The sequence below is a fragment of the Ammospiza caudacuta genome, chromosome 11 (genome assembly GCF_027887145.1).
Source record: "Ammospiza caudacuta isolate bAmmCau1 chromosome 11, bAmmCau1.pri, whole genome shotgun sequence".
NCBI lineage: Eukaryota > Metazoa > Chordata > Aves > Passeriformes > Passerellidae > Ammospiza > Ammospiza caudacuta.
The window spans coordinates 6,120,459-6,141,775 of NC_080603.1; the positions used below are offsets into that span (position 1 = coordinate 6,120,459).

At 38.3% G+C, this 21,317-nt stretch overlaps 1 protein-coding gene across 3 annotated transcripts in view; it reads left to right on the forward strand.

The window, feature by feature from the left end:
- The window catches only part of WDR33 (WD repeat domain 33), a 68,598-nt gene that overhangs the window by 17,051 nt on the left and 30,230 nt on the right, over positions 1–21,317 (forward strand). For 2 of the 3 annotated variants that reach the window (XM_058812618.1, XM_058812619.1), the window contains exons 3-7: positions 1,074–1,142; positions 1,581–1,685; positions 2,303–2,398; positions 2,859–3,010; positions 4,767–4,864. In XM_058812618.1, the coding sequence (XP_058668601.1) occupies positions 1,074–1,142; positions 1,581–1,685; positions 2,303–2,398; positions 2,859–3,010; positions 4,767–4,864 (520 nt within the window). Of the gene's footprint in view, positions 1–1,073; positions 1,143–1,580; positions 1,686–2,302; positions 2,399–2,858; positions 3,011–4,766; positions 4,865–16,384; positions 16,530–21,317 lie in introns of those variants that run through there. The other variant, XM_058812620.1, reaches the window with a different exon arrangement.

Genomic DNA, 21,317 nt, shown 5'->3' on the forward strand with positions numbered 1-21,317 from the left:
ATTAGCAGGGTGGCTTCTGTTGCAGTGTAAAAAAAAAAAAACGGTTTAATAAAAGGCAAAATAACAAACAGAGAAAAACCAAGCTATGTGCCAGAGGTTCTTGCTCTTGGTAAAACCCTTTATAGAGTTATAAGAAAACTTCTTTTTCTAGTAAATATTATAAGAAAACTTCTTTTTCTAGTAGATTGCCTAGGCAGGACTTTTTGGCTTCTGTCCAATTAGCTATCTTTAAGTTTGAGGTGAAGTCCCCTAGGCCTATGTTTGTATTGTCCTGTTTTTACCTAATCAAGGAGAGAAACTTCTGGGCTTCTTTCCTTTTTGAGGGGACAAAGGATAGTTTTGTCACTCCATCAACAAGGGCCACACTCCTTTAGCTTTTCATAAAGAACTTTTATATGTATTTATATTTTATAAATAATGTAGACGTTCTTGTTTTTGTTTTGTAATAGAAATTTCCCAAAATGGAAGATGAACCATTGCCCCTTCCCCTCTGAAATCGGGCCTCTAGAAATGTTTGCTCATCATTTTGCTAAATAGCTCTTCAGTAGGGTCTGTGGCACAAAGCCAAAATAAGTAATTCTAAATTCATGAGAAGTGTTTTTGAAAAGGTTTGGTTTGGCAACTCACAAAATTTAAGTGGTTGAAGGTGTTGTTATCCCTTGGTCTTCCAAGTTTTGGCATTTTGAAGGTGTTATCATTATGCTGGCTTTGCAGAAGTTCCTTTTGTGGATTTCATGGGGAGCTCATCAGCACAGCTGCTAATGGTGTAAATATAAAGCTTTGACACTGGGCAGCAGAGTACCACAATAATGTTCCTTGTTACATAGGACTGCTGCTTTCCTGGAGTTGCTTCAACCTGATGAAATTAACACTTTAAACATTTCTGACTCCTTTTCTTACAGAATATAAACTCCTTTATGTTCCTTTTCCTGAGTCCAAAATCTTAACACAGCTCGTTCTAAAATCCTTGGAGCACTTCAGAATTTCCCAATCAGGATCTCCATGTGTTTATTTTCTGTTATTTAACAAGGAAATGCTCTGTTATGAACTAGGAGTCGTTTTCTTCTTTCCAGAATAGAGTGTGGCAGAGAGACCAGCGAGATATGCGAGCGATCCAGCCCGATGCAGGATATTACAATGATGTAAGTGAAATTTTCCTGTTCACTGATAATGTGCAAATAAAATTTGTCCAGAAGATAGGAAAGATTCTGCCTGTCACCTGAGGTTATTTTTGTATCTGCAGAAAGCCTTAAAGCTGTGAAGGGTATCTTCACTCTGCATTTTGTTCTGTTGGAATCCATGTCCATGAAGGGATCTTAAGGTTGGATAAGCTTTTAATTTCTGTGCATAAGAACTTTCATCATGCACTGAGGTTACAAAGCTGATCTTGAAGATGCTGTTTCTGGATGTTTGCGTTTTTAAATCATGCAGACTTTGAAACCCTTCTATCAACTTACTTCTGCTAATATCTCTGTGAATTACAACCTTGCTTTTCCAAAAATGGCTGTTTAGACTGTGTTCTTTTCTTGAAGGTTGTGATTTAAATGTCATCAGGAAATCTTTTGTTTCTTCTCTTCCAGCTGGTCCCTCCTATAGGAATGCTGAACAACCCTATGAATGCTGTGACAACAAAATTTGTTCGGACATCTACTAATAAAGTAAAATGCCCAGTGTTTGTTGTCAGGGTGAGTACAGTGTTGGAATTACTTTGTTGTGTTGTCTTAATTTAAATTAGACTGATTCTTAACAAGATGGCAGTTAAAGCATCTTTAAATAAAAATAGCATGTGCAGTGTATGGACTACTTCTGTGTCCAGTCTTTCTGTGGAGACCTTTAGGAAAATAAATGGTAAAGTCTGAGTACACAAGAGTTCTTACTGAGTTTGGGGTGCAATTCCTTCCTTCATTGTGACATTTCAGTGACCTGACATGTCTCAAAAGAAAGGAAATTTGGTCTCTGTGCTGTTGGAGTCTCATAGCAGCTTTTAACAACTTTTCCATGATGTCACAAGTATTGTTTAATATGGATATTATGTGCTAGAAATGCATTGGTGCCAATAAGCTGTTTCATCTTTACAACTAGAGTTTTTCATTGTTTTCACAGTGGGCTTTGTCCTGTTGTTACAAAAGTCAAAATTCTTCTGGCACAGTTCTGCATTTTTGCCTTCTCACATCCTCTAGAAAGTCATTAAGTACTTTCCATTTCCACAGAGTACCTGAAGAAGCTCATGATTTATTTGGAGAATTGTAAAGAAATATTTGAATGTTATATTGCACAGTTTAGTTAAATGTTTCTTTTGCAGTGGACTCCTGAGGGGAGACGCTTGGTCACTGGTGCATCTAGTGGGGAGTTCACTTTATGGAATGGACTGACTTTCAATTTTGAAACAATTTTGCAGGTAAAGTAATCTGTCAAGATTTCTTTGTATTTCCTTGAGGTCTTGGAGCATGTTTTAGGAACACATCTTCACCCTGTTCATCATGGGTCTGTGGTCTGAGTGCTGATGGGAGCCTTAGAGGTCTTCTGTCCTGTTGTGATCCCATGTCAGGCCATGGCTACAGGCAATTCACTTAATGCTTCTCATTCCACCTCCATCTTCTGTATTAACCGTTCTCAAGAATGTACTATGAGTATTTGTAATAATAAACACTTTGGAAACAAAGTGCAAATACTCTTATTATTTAGAAGGCCATTGTGTACAGAGTAAGGGATTTTCCCCCCAACATTTTGAATGTAATTAGATCATCGTTCTCGTTTCCTCATTGCAGCTGTTAGTTGGAACTGTAGTAACTTCAGTGTTTGTGTGGATCAGAGAGTTTGGAATGTGTTTGCTAGAAGTTCTGTTTCTGAATTTGCAGGCTCACGACAGCCCTGTAAGGGCTATGACTTGGTCACACAATGATATGTGGATGCTGACAGCAGACCACGGGGGATATGTGAAATACTGGCAGTCCAACATGAACAACGTCAAGATGTTCCAGGCACATAAGGAGGCGATTAGAGAGGCCAGGTTTATACACAATATACCATTTTCTGTAGTACCTATTGCCATGATTAGACTGTTCTCTAAGTGTATTCTGGGTGCAGAAATGCATGGGTTCTGTCAGATTCTGGGAGACTTCCTGCACCACATAAACACAGTATTTCCTTTTGTTTCCACATTCTCACCGTTTTGCTGGCACCTTTCTGAATTAGTATTGTCCCAGTATCCGCCTCTGCAATATGTTAGAGATGTATTTGTCTGCCGCATTTTGCACTGGTATTCTTTTCATTTTTATATGGTGACGATGTGTATCAGTTATTCCTTTTTATACGCACTGTGTAAGACAACAATTTCATTCCAAATAAAGAATTCAGTCTTTAATAATCTTAACTGAATAAAATATAAAGCCTTCAGAAATAAAACACCTGCATAGTTCTCACAAAATAATAAAACACTAAATAAAGTGAAGAACTGCTTGGCTTGGTGAAGCCAAGACTTCCAGTAATACTAAATACCCACGCAGACTGCCACATACAGAAGTCTAATGTTAATACTGAATGGGTTCTTCAAGCTTGAAACTGTAAGAAAGCCATTGAAAAGAAGATTGTAGGATATTCTCTTGGTTCAGTGTTGATGCCTCAGTTGTGCAAATGTCTATATAAAAATCAAATCCAAAGTGATACTTATCAGTAAGATGTAAATGAAGGGTGTTTCTAGAGCGAACCTGCATATAATTTTTAGTAAATGTTTTTAAAGTAAGCCTGAAGAGAAGCTGCAGATCCCAAATGGTGCTAAAACAGTGTTTCTTTGGGTTGAGGTGCTGGCCCATGGTGGTAAGGGTTCACTGCCACAAACTCACTTTCCACTAAAGTCACCATTTTTCTTGGTAGGGTGCAGCATTTTCTGCCGGAGTTTGTTTATGAGAAGTGCTTACTTTGTATTCAGTTACTGTCTGACTATCATGGCCATGCACTGAATTTCTCTACTGCTTTAGGCCCTTTCTTGATCATAAAGATCTAGGATTTCACAAGGGCTCCTTGTGGTCTTTCACTGCACCAGAAAGAAACTTGAGTGCCTGTCAGTTGTTGGAGGTATTCTGGCCCTATTCACATGGTTAAATAACTCCTTGCTTTTCCAGTGACTTTCATCAATCAGTGTTAACTGCTGAACCTGGGAGTTGCTTACATGTCTGTAGGATTCTTTTCATGTTGTTGGTGGGGTGTAATAAGAGGGAATGTTTCCAAATTGCTCTTATAAGTGTTTATTTTGTATAGGTTTTTTTCCCCCCAACAGTTAAACCGAGTAGCATTTTCCTGTAACCAGCTTTCCCTTATGTTTTGCTTCTCTGCTGCAAAGCACCTGTGGCTGAAGAGGAGTTTTTTCCTAAGAACTGTTCTCCTGAGCTTCTATGCAGTGTCACTTTCTTGTGGTATTACCAAACATGAAAATCTAGGCTGACAGTTACCAAACCATATTGATGTTGCTTCTCATCCTGCAGAGAAGGCACTACTGTGTGCAGTCACAGATAGGAGGGTGCTAAGAATAAATGACAGATTTTTTCCTCATTTGACAGGGGACTGCAATGCAATAATAATCCTGTGCTGAATTCATATCTTGTGGTGAAGTGCCCTTTGGCAGGCACTGTATTCACTTAGAAGTGCCTTTGTTCAAATGCCTCCTTCAGTGTATAACACATTACAGTATAATTTTGCCCTGTCTGAGAAGCATAGATAATCTGTTAAATGCTGACTTCTTTCCCCTGCTGTGTGTCTTCATGTAACAGTTTCTCACCCACGGATAATAAATTTGCTACATGCTCTGACGACGGCACTGTTAGAATCTGGGACTTTCTACGTTGCCATGAGGAGAGAATTCTTCGAGGTATGTGTACCAAAAGTACTGATTGGGGTATTTCAAGAGGGGGAAAACTTTTTTTTTAAACTAGATGTTCACAATACAGAAGTATCAGCTTGTCTACCATTTTTTTCTTAATGCTCCAAACAAGTTTTTGTTTGGCTGCTGCTATAGGTACCTTCTATTCAGAGAGGCTGCAGTTCACAAGGGCATTACACTGTTTACTCTCCACTTGAGCTCTAAACAATGGAGGTGGATAGAAGGACATTTTTACTGCTCCTAATTAGGTAAAAGCAGCTGTTTCTGGATCAGGAATACATTTATCTTTCTCCAAGGCTTAATCTTTGTGGCTGCTCTTATTTCAGAACATGCATCTTCATGCACAGGATTCCATTCTTCTCAGGGGCATACCTTTCATTCTGATTTCTTCAGAGGCAAGGTGGTTATTTCTCATTCCTTAAGAGGAAGAGAGTATTTAAGTAGAGAAAACAGGTACATTTTAATCACATCATTTATAGCATAGGCAGATAATCCTAGGTATGGTTAAAGTTTCTGCCCAACATCTATGTACACTAAATTCTGGTGCCTTTCCACTGACCTTCTTGAGCCTTTCTCCTTCTCTTTCTGCAATCCTAATGAGCAGTAATAGTAGCTTCTGACAGCTGTTCCTTTTTTGCAGAGATGTCCAAGGTACATAATTTAATAAGAATATATTAAAAGGCTGTTATGAGACTGAGGACTGTAGATTTGCAGATAAAACTGCAAAGAAGGTAGGGAATAAAAACATGGGCTTTCAGTTCCAGGTGTGTGAGCTTGTTCAGTGCTTTCCTAAATGAAGGAATTTTTTTCTTAAATCATGCCTCCAACTTGGACCTGCATTCCATATTTTATGAAGTAGAGCTCTCCATGTTTCATATGACTTAAGGTCTCTTGATTTACAAGCATGTTAGTTTTAAACACCACTACTTTGCAAAGACATTGAGCTTCAGCATTATTTCAGTGGTGATATTTTAACAGCATGTGTCCATAGACATTATGGTAGGTGTGTTCTTTGCAGGACCTGGCAAACAAATTTCTAGTTTCTATACTTTACATCTGTTACTCTGGAAGGCCTCAAACAGATGGGGACTGTTTTGCTTGATGCTTTACAAAGAAATCTTTCTGCCCTAAACATATCCTGTGCCCTCCTCCAGGTATGTACTAACCATGTGGAGGAAATAGGGATTGCCTCCATGCAGAATTGTCAAGGTTATAAAAATCCCTCCACTTCTGTTTTCTTTCAGTGTTCTGTGTAAAGTAGAAGGAGAAAAGAATTTAATTTAGGCTATAGAGAGCAGAGCTTGCACTACCTTTTCTTCTGTTACCTTGTGTATGTTAACATTTGATTGTGAGTAGACCTCAGATAGAATTATCCTATAGTTTCTTAGTTTATACATCTCAATATCCAATTTTTAGTTTGCACATAATTCTATAAAGAATACATTTGCTTCTGCTTATATCATCTAGCCACAATACACTTCACTACTCATATAAGTTGGAAGTGGTTTGAAAACTTTACCATCTTTGGATAAAATTCAGTAGGGGAGATTATTCCTTGTTTCTACTGTTAGATAAGGAAAAAAAAATCACCAAACTCCAACCTAACTCAAAGAACAACAGCAAAAACATCCCCCACACCACAGCAAAATAATACCCAAACCCCTGATTGTTGGGAGGATGTCTCTGCAGGTATACAGGTTTGATTGGGCTTTAGTCTCTAGGACTGGTTTTAAATATGCTCAGAAGAGTTATTTGGAAGAGCTGATGGGTAACATCATTTTCTTGGTAGAAAATACGAGCTTTTACTCTTTTATTTGGAGATCAGTGCTTATGGATTTAGGGTATTGATCTTCAGCTTTCTGCTTTTACATGGTTACAAGTGTGACCTGTAATACTTTGCTGAGTGCAGCCTTCCAGTTGTGCAACTGCTCATGCCATTGCCATGCAGTCAGAGATCTGTACATTAAATTTTTGGTGCCACCATGTCAAAGGGATTTTTTGTACATTGTTTAGATCAAATACAATGCTGGGAAATTATTTTTATTTCCTACTTTCACACATCATACAGCTAGCTATTCTGGATAATATTGGTGCTGTGCAGTTGAAGGAGTTCTACAGTGTCCTTTAGGTCCAGAGTTTCACTTCACATGTTAAGGTGTTTTTCAAGTTGTCACACAGAATTATAAGTCAAATGTAACTATCAATTAACAGTCAGATGTATTAATTAAAAAGATCAGGACTCACAGGAATAATATGTCAATATGTTGTTGCTCAGAATGATCTTTCAACAACAAGGAACATTTTTTAAAAAACAGATTTGAAGATTCTAATGGTAAGGAATGCTTTTAAAGCAATTCTGTAGAGTGCATTAAAGTTATTGGGATAAGCTTTGCTGCTATAAAAACAACAGAATTCCACAGACTTACTGCAGGTGCTTTTGCTTGCACTAGAGCAAATGAATATTTATTCCTGTTGTTTATTGAAATGGTTTCCTTAAAAGTGGCCTGAAGCAACAATTCTAGACTTCCCTTCTGAAGAGTACTGGAGAAACAATGGAAGTGGTAAATGACATAGGATGGATTCTTGAGGTTTCCCTGCAGTTCTTTCAGCTGTCTGGAATGGGCTCTGCATTTTCCCTCTAGTTTACCCTGTGAATTCATGGGCTGCATGAGATACTTATTAACTGTGTCCACTTCCCTTGAATTCCTCAAAGTGAAGGTGAACAGGACACCCTCCAGGGTTCTTGATGGGTTGTGCCAGAGGTTCTGAGTCTCATTTCTTCAATCTCCAAGTCCCTTTTTGCTGGCCAGTTTTTCACTGCTCAATGTTGCTTTGGCTGTTGTTTGTACTACCACAGCTTTCCAGGGCACAGCACGGGGAGTTTGGGCATTTTGTTAGCAGAACATGCAGATTTATCAGGCTCATTTTTAATACCCTAAAGAAATAAATAGGATTAAATTCTTGTTTTCTTGGAGAACCATCTTTAAATAATTCCAATTATCTTGGAAGAACTTGTAGGTGGAGGAAATAGCTTTGAGTGTCATTGCTTCCCCACAGCACAGGCACTCCCTTTTCTCTTGAGGTAGAGCTGCTGTGGTCCTGATTTTGCACCACTTGCTTTTACTTCTGTGAATTTCTGTCATTTCAGCATCTTGATGATGGTAGTGAGTGCAGTTAATAAAATACTTAGGTAGGAGCTTTAGTGATGTTAAAAAAATGTTCTTTTAAAAATAAGCCATGGAAAACAGGCTATAGTGTAGCAACGTTTTATTTTCATGACAATAATCTGTTCCTCTGAAAAACATTTCCAATAAAATGATCTCAGATCTTTTGTCTAAACTGTTGCAATGAAGTTAATGCTGGGAGTATTTCTGTAAGAATATACACGTGAATGGCTTTTAGTAATGCTAAAAGTATCTAGTGAATAACTAAAAACAGTACAACATTCATGTCCCTTTATTTATATGAGAAATTAATGCTATTGCTGATTTTACTGGTAGCAGTGACATTCTGGGTAATGTGTCTGTGCTGATGTATCCCTGGGAATATTTTTGGGTAGGTCATTAATAAACACATGATTCCTTAATTATTCCCAGCATAACATCATGGGTTAGGAGGCTACAAATAGATTTTGGATTTCTCAGTTCCCTTCTCCTTCCTTCTCCTTCCTCTCACAGAATCCAGTAGAAATGAGTTCTTGGGAAGACTGTAATGTTTTCATTCTGAGGTGTAGATGAGCTCTGTATTCCCAGGGTTTCAGAGTTACCTGCCTTAAATAGTTCTTTTGGGGAGGATGACTCCACCCAGCTCTCTGAACGATGGTGTAACCCATGCTTTTTAAAATACTTTATAGTTATGTTCTTCTATTTTCTGTCTCTAAAATAGGGTGATGCATTAAACAATCTTTCAGCCAGTATGGTAGACTTGGCAAAAGATTTTTCTTAGCTTATTCAAACAATTGCAGGTAATTAGGATTTTATTGCATTCTGCCTGGATTTGAAATGCACCATTTCTAACAACATTGAATTTTTAACACTACAAAATAACCCATGTGTTTGTGCCTGCAGAAATCACAGCAATTGTGAATAGACTTTCTGTCTGCTCACAGGTTCTGAAAAAGTGTTTCCACCTCTATTCATACTGAAATAACTGAGGGATTTATTCCTTTCTTCTTTTCCATTTCTTAGTCTTTATTAACAAATAATGTACCATGAATCCCTTTAAGCTGTTTGAATCTATTGTATGGTTGTGTTCTCTGCACTTCCTGCCTGAAAGTGAAGGATCTCTTCAGAGTTTTTTTTCTCAAATAGCAAATCCTGAACTTAATTTAGACATGAGTTCCATGGGTAAAAGGAACTTGAGGAGCAGAGCTACATCTTCAGCTTGGTCCCTCACTTTTGAACATGTATTATTATCCATCTCTTAGCCTTGAAGCAAGTAATTTCTGAAACTGTTTCCTTTTCTTGGAGTATAATTGTACATTGGGTAATTTTAAAGAAAAAAACCCCAACACTTCTGTTTCCAACTTTATTACCCTTACATGAGGTTTTTCCTTTTTTCCCCCTTGTCTCAAAAAAGAGAGAAAACTCAGTAAATTCCAGAAGTGCATGTATGTCAATGCCATGTTTCTTGTAAGGAGACCTGTTTTTTAAACCTTCTGGAGTTTTTTGTGGGGATTGCTTCTTTAGGCTGTTGGGATTTCAGGTATATTTGAAACATCTTCTAGCCTAGGTGCATCCGTGCATGAAAGTTTGCATTGCAAGGTTTTTACTCAGAACAGAAGCTCAGGATGAAATGAGATCTGGCTGATAGTGGCACCAACCATATTAATCTAGAGAAGGCAAGTCCTTGAATTTTTGGACTTAAAAAGATTATCTGTTTTGGAATGCTGGTATTGGACCAGCTCACCTCTTTGTTGGTAGGTATTTTTGTTTGCCAGCTGATGTTGCAGGTCTCTGATCTTCATCAGTCTGTTGCCAAAGCTGAGCTGGGGAAGAGAGGTGTTGCAGCTGAATCAGTTGAGGAACAGCAAATAGCTGTGCTTTCCATGTGCATTGGGCACAAGAAATGTTAAGGAATTTGTGTTAATAGTGGATCTGTGGGAGATTTTCTCTACACAGACAGCATCACTTGCACAATCTGTGATTTAGAGCCCTGCTGTTCTGCTGCTCGTGTTGTGCCAGTAATCCTGCTGCTGCTCCTTTGGTTCTTTGTGCATGGTGGGCTCCTTACAGTCTCATGCACTTTCCTCCTCTCATTGGGAAATGTCTTTACCTTTGTGAGATTAAATGTTACAAATATTGTACACAATTTCTTGCTTCATAGCAGGAAGGTATTGCACAACAAACATTTCCCTAGCATCTTTCTCTGCACTTTGTTCAGAGTTAAGCAGCACCAGGGACTTGGAGTGGGAATACTCATACCCTTTCCTGAGCTTGTAGCTAATCTCAGTTGCTGCTGCTTGGTAGGATGGTGGATATCACCTATATTAGATGGGAAGAATCCCATTTCTTGCTTGAGGCTACTAAAAAGTGTTCAGGTTTCACCTGGTAACTCAGTGTTCTTCCTGACAATGACTTACAGGATTAAAGTGCATTGGTTTTCTCTGCATAGAATACTTTATTATAGGTAGGCTTCATTGAAATATCCACTTCTCTATGTGTTAGAAGTAAAAATCCTTCTGAGATGTAAGAAACTACCCTGCTATATTGACTTACTATCTCTGCTGTATTGGCTTTGTATTTCTGAAGTATTCTGGACTGAACAAAAATTTGGGGCTGAACCACTAGTTTGAGGTGGTTTACAGAAACTACCATTAAAAGAGTGATAAAGTGATAGCTTCAGGCTTTTACTCTGCTTCCTAAAACAATTCCAGGAGAATTAGAGGATGTTGAAGACTGATCTTGGAGCTGGTTGCACCTGATATGCCTAAAAACTGCAGTTCATTATTTTGTGAGTAGTGTACAGCATACTTTGTCTTAGAGTTCTGATTCTTACCTAGAACCAGTGTTTTGAAAATCCTGAAAAATTAATAGGAAATACATAGAATTCTCTAGGAACAGGTAAAGGAGATCACAAGACATGAATCACAGCATTGTGCTATAAAAAAGTTGCACTGCACATTTCTGTGAAGGCATTTCATGAGACAAGAATGAAGAGACACTGTGCAAGAAAGAGATTATTTCAGATGCAACTTTGAAATATTTTCATCCCTTAAAATTGTCCTGAAGCTGAAAATTTTATACTCACTTATATTGAGCCCAAGGGCAAATTTTACACTAATATTTGTAACCCTTCTATTCTGTTAAGCTTGGAGAAATAATGAGAAACCTCAGAGAAACCAGGACAGCCAGCTCTCAGTGCTGCTGAAATACAGGATAGTTCCATAAGAACTTCTCTGCATTGCTAGGATTTCTTGCCTCTGGTTCCTTTTGTGTGTCTGCTGATTGCAAGGGGCAAATAAATACTGAATTAGGTAAAACTATTTTTTACAGATTGTTAGTTATAAATACTTGAGAGATTAGAACTAAATTTCCATTGGTTGTGACTTCACATGGAATTAAAAATAATTGTGCCCAATAATCTATGTAGGGCACAGGACCCACCTGCAGTGAGAGCTTTGTCATTCAGCCCTACTCATGATTGTGAAGGAGGAAAAACACCATCTAAGCAGATAACATTGATAGTAATGATAAAATCATAAATTACAGAGACATTTGAATGCTGTTTCTTGATGTTAAGGTGTTATCAGTCTTCCTTTCTCAGTACAAGTGTGGTTGTTGAAAAGGAGGCAGGCTGGGTGCCATTGACGATGGAGGCCTCTGGGGTATCTACTCACCAGTATCTGTCATAGCAAAAGTTCTCAGCAAAAAAAATTCTGTGCAATTAGCCTTAAGCCAGTTATATTAGTAACTCATCTCTGATAAAGTCTTACATGGATGAATATTCAGAATTGGGCTCTTCATTAATTAGATTTTTACTGGACTCTCTTTTTCTGACATACTGTTTCCTCAGAGAGCACAGACAAAATGAAGCTCTTTTAGAATAAGTGGTGGAAGCCTTAAGAAAATAGGAAAACACAGTTACTTGCTGAAAATAATCCCTGTCAATCCTTAGAAACTTCACCTTGCAGGCTTTGTCATGCCACTTCCATGAGTTAAACAAAACTCTTTATTTAACTTTTGTCTTATTATATCCTCCAGTTACTGTACTAAAAGCTTTTGTGCATTTAGGTAAGCATAAACCTTGTAATGCATTTGATATTTTCTTTCTATCATTTCTATTCTACATCCCTAAATTATTTCCTGTTATTTTTACATTTAGCTCTGAGGGCTATTCTAGATTTAGTAGTGAGATACTTGGCATCAAGTTTTATCATGTGAATGGTACCATAATCTCATATTTGAGATTACATGTTGCTAGGGACAGCCAGACCCTGGGACATGGGGAGACAGCTTGCTGTTTTCCATAAAATTCAGTGACTTTTATTCCCATGCCTTTCATAACTGCCTGGCATTAACTTCGTCATGAGAAAGCTGATCCTGCTTGTGATACATTGTATTTTTAGGAAGACACAGTCAAAATTTAAACTGGGAATTTGCTGAAATGGGATTGTATAACAGACCAGGAGAAAAGGGATAAACAAGAATCCTGAATAAATCTGTGTGAAAGGTGGCTGGAAATAAGAAGCAATAGGAAATGTGAGGCAAGTGTGGAGGCTGTGTCAATATGAAAAAACAACAACAGCTTGTGTAAGGGTTGAGAAAAGCTGGTGACAGTGTGAGTGTGGGGATGAGAATGGGGCGTGGTGGAACTTGGCAAGTCACACTGGGCATTTTGTGAATAATTTTGGGCAACCTGAGTCACTGGGTCAGCCACTGGAGAGGCAGGGGTTTCCTGTCTGAGTGACACACGTGGACACCAGTGGGCAGTGCAGAATGTGCCAAGAGTGTACCTGTGCTGATCTGTGTGGGAACAGTACCCCTGATAGCTCTTACATTTGTGTTCTGTCAGGGCTTGTAGAGACTCCAACTGATTGAACAGAGTTAGGAACATGCTCTGTGTTTGTTCTGAAGATCAACATGGAGTGAATCAGAGAATGTGCTGAGTTGGAAGAGACCCCCAAGAATCATGGAGTCCAACTCTTTAGTCCTGGTCATCTCCAAGATTCACAGCCCAGGAGTATTGTCCAAACCCTTGTTGAACTCTGTCAGGCTTGGTGCTGTGACCACTTCCTGGGGACTCTGTTCCAGGGCTCAACCATCCTCTGGGTGAAACTTTCCTGGTGTCCAACACAAACCTGTCCTGACTCAGCTCTAGCTGTTCCCCTGGGTGCTGTCACAGGTCATGAGAGTGAGGAGATCAGTGTCTGCTCCTCCCCTTCCCCTCACAAGAGGTTGCAGACTGCAGTGAGGTCTCTTCAGGCTGAACAAATGAAATTACCTCATCTGTTCCCCTCATGGGCGGTGCTTCCCCTCCAGACCTTTCACAATCCTCATGGCCTCCTCTGGACTCTGTCTGAAACTTCATGTCTTATCTTGTGGTGTCCCAGCACTCGAGGTGGGGCCACCCCAGGTCAGAGCAGAGCAGGACAATCCAATCCCCCCTTGCCTGGCTCCCCAGGGCACGGCTGGGCCATGGCTGCCAGGACACCTCTGACTCACATTCAGCTTTCCATCCATCAGCACTTCCCACAGCTGCTCTCCAGTCACACACTCAGCCAGGGTGGCCCATTCCCAGTGCAGAACCCAGCAGTTGCCCTTGGTGAAGTTCATGTGGTTGGTGATTGCCCAGCTTGTTACAGTTTGATGAGGGAGGGATGCCATCAATCTCACTGCACCTAGGAAAAGCCGATTAAAATTCATTATCTTCTTTAGTAGTCCTTGTGAAGCTATGTGGGCTTTTTCTTCTTTTTAAGTTCTGTCGTTTTACAGCTCTAAAACTGAAATATCTGAAGTGGCTCATCAGCTCTAAGGTTAGCTCTGGTTCACTTCAGCTGGGAGTATGACCAAGGTACTTCTGCAGAAAGTAGCTGAGTAGGTAAAGCATGCAAGCATGTACTCAAGACTTATTTACAAACTTCAGTGCCAGAACTTTCCAAGGACTGATCCTTATCTCACAGTAAAAATAAAAATTGTCATTTAATTTTGCTACTCACAGATAAGATTTTTGTGGAAAACAAAGCACTTCTTGGGGAAGACATTTTGATTTTTGCTGTTGAAAGTATAAATGTGTCTTGCAGATAAAGTAGTTGTCATGAAATTTTTATTCATTTATAAAGGGAGGTGTTTGGGAGAGTTTTTTTTAATAATTCAAAAGTATTAGGGCTGTTAAGTTCTTAGCTTCAAAGAAGCACACCTGTAAGTATGACAAGTTTAGCTATAAAGGGGAAATCTAAAACTACTCAAAATTTATTTGTCTTATAAAAAGTTTCACAGGCAAGGTTTGACAATTCTTCTATCTCAGACAGTTTAGATTACTACTTGTAATTATTAACTCAGTGGAAGCACCTAATACTTCTAGTTCTGCCAAACATTGTTTTGATACATTACATAAGCCATCCAGTTCAATGCATCAGCTAGTTATTAATTTTATTTTTATTATATTATTAATATAATTATATACTTTTAATATGTACAGTATTTTCTTAATATTTTTCATATTGTGTATGCCCCACTGGATTTATGTAGTGAGAGCTGTTCCAGATTTAACTAAAGCCACTTAGAGAAATAGCTGTATCATTGTAGTTTAATTTGCTGGTGTAGACAAGAACTGCAAGTATTTTACTTACATTGTCGTTGAAGACAAAAGGTGATCTTCATCTGGTTCTGACCATTTGTAGAAGTTTTGTCTGAATTTTGACCATTTGTAGAAATTTTGCTCACCTAACTTAGTTTTTAAAAGGAGCTCACCATATATAAATATGAACCTGAAAAGCTGAACATTAACTATAACAGGAGTAGAACAGGTGCTTCTTCCAAGTCACCAAGATCTTGGAGGGTAAACTTCAAATTTTCATTTCAAAAAGCTGAGGAATGAGTTACCTTAGCTGCTTAATATTGGGAAGAAAAATACTTTTTAGTAAAAAACAAACCCAGCTTTCTGTGTGTGCTGGCAGATGTGTATTTTCTACATGTACAATAGGTCTTTTTCTCTGCCTGTTTATTTAGAATGATGGAGATCATGAAAATACTGTAGCTATTGTATTAAAATCTTGTATTTTGAACTTCATCACTTTAAAAAAAAACCTCTAGAGTCATAATAACCTTATAAATTAGTAGCTGTAATACTGATGTAATTACTGTAACTATTTTAGTTCTCAAAGGGTAAAATGAATAGATGAAAAAAATGGAGCTCAGAATCCTATTATTAGCAGCATATTGTTATATGGTGGGGAAATCAAGGTTAAATAATTATACAATGCTTTTACAATTGAACTTCTCTTTATAGCTGACTTCTCTCCTCTCCAGGATAGTCTTATTCAGCTTTATTTTTTTCTCTGTGTGAAGATTTAAGGAAGAAGTAGCTCTGATTCACATTTACAACCCTCAGAATTTGGATAGAAAGACCTTAACATAAAGCCTAGTGCTCCTTGAGATCTATTTTTCATCAGAGGTTGAGATTCCTACTGGCTTTATAAATAATCACTACCCTCAAAGACTAAAAAAAGTCTCAGTGTCATCTTGGGATTCAGTGAAGAGCTGATATTCCACCCCTCCCTCCAACCTTCTGTGGGAGGCACTTGTCCCAAGCTGTTTGATAGAGTAAAACATTCTCCTTTGAAAAGGAAATTTTCACCATTTTTTAATATTTGGAAATATGTAGCACAAATTGAATTTAGAGATGGTATTCATATGTAATTTCCCACTTAAGTACAAGTTTAATGGGAATCCCCAGAAGTTCAAATGAGTTCAAACTCATTGATGTCCCAGATATGTTATTATAAAAATAAATATTATAGTAAAGTTAAAAGTTCTAAAAAAGAAAATAGTTTGTCTCCTTTTCTTATCCAGTGGAAAACACATTTTAAAGGCCATTTTCACTGCAGAGATGATCTCATGTTCAGGGTCTTTTTTTTTCACCTGTTCTCTCACTAGGGCAGTAGAAGAGTGTGAGAGCTTTGCTAAATTCTATGGCTTGTGCTGTCTCTGTCCTTGAGGTTTTCAGGCTGAACCTGGATAAATCCCTGAGTAACCTGCTCTGACTTTTTAGCTTTGAGCAGCTGATTGACCAAGAGACTTTGGAGATTTCTTCCAGCCTGACTTACCCAGAGCTCCTGGGGTACTGAGTTATACTGAATTCCCCTGTTTTGCCAAAGCCAGCAAAAATCCTACTGATGCAGGATTCAGCTGTCCATATGTGACATAAGGAACTGATCTTGAAAATAATCAAAAATTTTTTCTGGCAGCTTTTAACATCCATGAGGAAATGCACATTATGTGGATTGAAAAGGATTCATGTTTAGTGGGTGTTTTCTTTAGAGATGCTAAATGTTTCATCATTCCCTAGGAACTAACAGTATGTTAGTAATCATCACTGGAGTATCAGAACTTCCTGTGTCCTGCAAGCATTAAAACCTTGTTGTAAATAAGATGGAAGGTGTGATTGTGTGCTGTCAGCATCTTTAAAGCTTCTGCTGATGTAGTAAGTGAGGTAAACCAATACCTATTTTTATATATATATGCACTAAATATATGTAATTGTTACATTTGCATATATAATTTTTATATAAACATCTATAATGGTCCCAGTGGCACATTTTATCACCTTAATACTCATTTGCTGCTTTCTTTTATGTGTCAAAGTTATGCAGTCTTGAAAAAGACTTTGCAGGTTGTGTTGTAAAGCTGTAAAATCCATGCGCAATTAAATTGAAATCGTTTGCTTTAAAAGAAAAAATAAGAAAAAAGTGATTTAGGTAGATGCTTTACTCCATTGACTAGGGCAGCCTAGATTTGTCTGTGTGCATTAGTGTTCCTGAAGCTGCATTTCTCTGGATCACATTCCCAGCTTCTCCAGGGATTTCCTAAGTTGACCTGCTGTGTTTACAAAAATTCGTCTTTACATCCAGGTGAAATGGGTGTTACCTATCTTTTTTCTTCTTTTTCTTTCAAGTAAGAACTGGTTTACAGAGTATATATTTCCATGTTCATTCCTATACCTCTTCCAGGTCTTGACTGTAATGTCTAAACCAAAATTATTTAATTTCTGAGTTTAGGCATTTTAACAGAAGACTGCACATTACTAAATTTGTGTTTATCTTTAGGATAAACAGTTACCTTAAAATTAAAAAAAAATTAGTTTTAGAAGTTGTTTTGTCTTAAAACATGAAAACTGCAGGCCAGATTTTTCCTGGTGTTTTTACTACAACCGAGTTTAGAAAGGAGTAACTACACATTTTAAAAAAAACTTGTAGACAAAATTCTCCCATTTGAATTGTAATTAATAGAGAACAAGGTACAGTTGCACATGGGAAATACAATCTGGACAGCTATAAAACCTATTTCTGTATCCTTAGGTACTTCCAATTGTTGACAAGATATCTCTGTTTTCTAAGGATTACCGAGTCTGTGGCTTGATAGAGTGCTGGGTGTTGCTGCTTGCTGTTTGTGCCTGGTCCAGAAGAATCTGCCTTTTCTTTGTCTGTCTTCTGTTCTTCTTACCCCATACATAATTCATAGGCAGAAATAGTGGTTTTAATTGGACCAGCTGATACAGTGAGAGAAAAGAGTAGCGTTTTGTTTTTGTTTTTTTAAAGGTTAGACCAGCCCTTCTTAAGGATACAGAAACTTGCTTATTTTAGGTCAGCTGATGTAGTTGGATAATAAGATGCATTTTCCCTGCAGATGTTGCTTTATGCCCTTAAATCTTCAAGCAACAACTCTTTGTTGCTTCCCTAGCAGGGACTCACCTACTTAAAATGACTGTAAAGGGTTTTTTCTGTAAAAGCATTATTCCTTCCCTTGGCTGCTTTGCTAAATTTAGCCCTTAGGAATATTGATAATATTGATGAATATGGATTACTCTTAATTGCCATTCTCCTTTTGGAAGTCCCTGTTCTCCACAGAGTTACAAGTGAGCATGTGGTATTAGAATTAGAAATGTGAAAAGCTAAATTCAACTAGACAGGATTTTTTATTGCATTTAATTACTCTGCAATTATTCTTTGAGCAAAGGTAGGTTCTTTGTTTCACACTACTCCTAGTTTGTCAGGAATATCCCCTGCTCCTAAAGGAGTGGAGGAACAAAAGCTCATTCCAGTCACCTACACAAGCATGTTGAGGTGTCATTTCTGTAGTACATATTGCATTTGCCAGCAGTTTTAAACAGAGCTTTCCTAAAATTGCAATCGGGAATTTTTGTGCTTGTATTGATTTAGAATTCCTGTGGTCACATCAAACTGGAGCTTTAAATAGCAGGTGCAGTGCTGCCAGCCATGTTTGGAGGGATGCAGCCACCCCTTCCTGGCTGGAACACACGTGCTGCTCGCTCACAGCCTTTGCACACACTGCCTGATGCTCTCCCCTGCCATTTGCTGTTCCCTGCATCGCAGGATTCTTCAAGGATTATCCAGTCTGTGTCCCCAAGAGCTCAGTGTGGGTGTTTCAGTCTGTAGTTTCACCACAAGGATGTCTGTTCCCAGTCAGCTTGGCTGGAAATACTGGCAGTTAATCTGCAGTGGTTGAAGCTGCATTATTTCCTGCACAACTCTGTCATCTCAGCTATCATCCCTTCCACAGGTGTAGCAAATCACAGTAATTCACTGAAATTCAGAGGAGGTTCTGAGTCATGGGGGTTTATTCCACAGAAGTGACTTACTGGGTATTCCACAAGTTGTTTTTAACCCATTGCACAATAATTATTTACCAGAATGATGACTTGGTCCAACAGAATGTTGGTATTTGAAGAAGTTATTTTTAAACTTTTTTATAAGATGGAATAATTTACTTGGTAAGTAAGTTTACTTACTTCAACTTATTCTGCAAGTAAGGAGTAGGCATGAGGCAATTTTTCTGAGAAATACTTGGCAGCAGCAATTATCACAAATAACTAGCAAACATAGTTCATTATTGGTATATGAAAGGGAACAGTATGGGGAATTTAAATTAGAATTTAATTGGACATAAAGGGCCATATTAAAAAGAAATTAATGTTGCATTTGTTGGACATGAAGAATATCAGAATGTTTTCCCTGATGTTTCCACTCCTTGCAGTCCTTGCACAGGAGGAACTCGAGCTTAGGGGTGAGGAGATAATTAATTTTTCAGTTTGTTGCTGTCCATGACTCTTGGATTGCAGTTACTGTGGGCTGGACATCTGCAGGGCTGGGAATGGCCACCCAGCTGCTTCAGGTGATGTGATCTGCTCTCCAGATGTTTTGTCCTAATTCTACTTCCAGTCAGCCTGAACAAACTACCTGCTAGTGAAAAATGATAAATTGCACTAATAATTCTGAAAATCTATCCCCCTTGAAAAGGAAGAGTTTAATTCACAGAGGAGCAGAAAAGCCTTCCTAAAACCACTTGGTAGATGATCAGGCTCTATAACTTTTAAATAACAAAACCTTCTGGGGAGGTTTACTCCTTTGTACATGATGCAGGAATATTTCCTGCTGCTTTGCCATGGATGTGTCATGCAGGCTGCAGAGCTCAGTCCCCAGGGCTTTCTGGGTGAGTGCAGGGGTCCAGGGGCACAGGCAGTGCTGTCTCAGGGGATCAGGGCCCAGGCTCAGCACAGGAAGCTCCTGTTTGTAGGGTCAGGTGTTCCCAGCCTGCTGCCCTCTCCCTGCAGTGCTTCTTGTAGCTGCTCACCAGATAATTCACATGGGAGTGTGTATTCCAAAACCAGACCAGCCTAATGGAGGTGTATTCTGTGTACTACAACAATAACTGTATTTTATTTGCACTGAAAATAAACTGTTGACATGGGATTATACCTGTTAAAGCTTCTTTTTTTTTTTTGGGTTGACTTTTTAAGGTTGAAAATACACTTTACTCCCCAATACAGAGTTGCTGTGTTAACAGAAACATTAAAAAATCAAATGTAAATTTGACAGAACTCTCATCATTTGGCCAACAAATATATTTGGTTTTTTCAGTTTCCTCAGTGGATTACTTCAGTAGCAATGCCCTGCTCTTACCTAGTCTTTCTTAAACAGAAATTAGACCATCTTCTCTCATGACAGTCATCTTTCTTTGGTCTGTGCTTATGAGACTATGTATGGAAATTTATCTGTGCAAGTGAAGAGGTGACTTTTTTCCCTGCCTCCCCCACAGCACTGATTCACTTAATCAGTAATTTTATTTTACAGAAGATTTTTAAAGTCCAGCTTCCTAGAAGATAAATCCTGCATTTTCACATTCCTCAGCTTAGCTGCAGACCTGACGCACAGCACTGTAAAAGGTATTTTATTTGAGGAGCACAGATCAGTTCCATGCCAGGCCAGGAGAGCAGCCTCCATGATCTCCCCCTCATTATTTTTGTGCCTTCCTGCCTTCCTTCCTGCCTTCCTTCCTTCCTTCCTTCCTTCCTTCCTTCCTTCCTTCCTTCCTTCCTTCCTTCCTTCCTTCCTTCCTTCCTTCCTTCCTTCCTTCCTTCCTTCCTTCCTTCCTTCCTTCCTTCCTTCCTTCCTTCCTTCCTTCCTTCCTTCCTTCCTTCCTTCCTTCCTTCCTTCCTTCCTTCCTTCTCCAAATTTCCCATCTTCCCAAGAGCACCTGCTTTTTAGCTGTCTCTGGAGCTTCATATATGGCCCCAGTTCATTGTAGTTATGGGAACTGGTTTGTACATTTCTGAGACTGGAAAGATATTTTGTATTTTCTTCCTTTCAGTGTGTGTAAGATGAAAATTTTTAAAAGCTGCTACAGAAAGCACTGAGAGAAATCTAAAGATTCCTTAGGAAAAAGCTTCTTTCTGAACCACATCATCCCAGTAAACAATTTTTCCTTTTTTGCCTTTAATTTTAAATTTGTCATATAGTTGATGTTTTCTTTTGGTGGTTCGAGCCACATTTTTTACATGAAGATGATTTGAAGTTTAGCAGGTATTTTTTGTGGTGCTGGTTTTATATAATAAATGCTCCAAAATTCAGGCAGAAAAAGCCCCATAGATAACTTGTTAATATTTTAAATTGTATTTCCAGAATAGTGATAATTAAAATCTGTGGTATTAATATTCCTCCTGTGGTGCTCATCCCATATCAAAGAAGACTGAGTTAAAATTCTGCAGGCAAGATCATTGTTTCAGAAAAGCTGAAAAGTTTCTTTTTCTCAGTGTTGCTGAAGAGATGGTCAAACTTCTTTTTTTGTTCTGTGTGCACTTGCAAATAGATGGACATTCTCTGTCTAGGCAATTATTTTGTCCATGTCATTTGATTTTTTATGTATTCTCTGGAATTTTGGCTCTATATATTATCTAGAATTTTTTATAAATTTTTTAAAGTTTT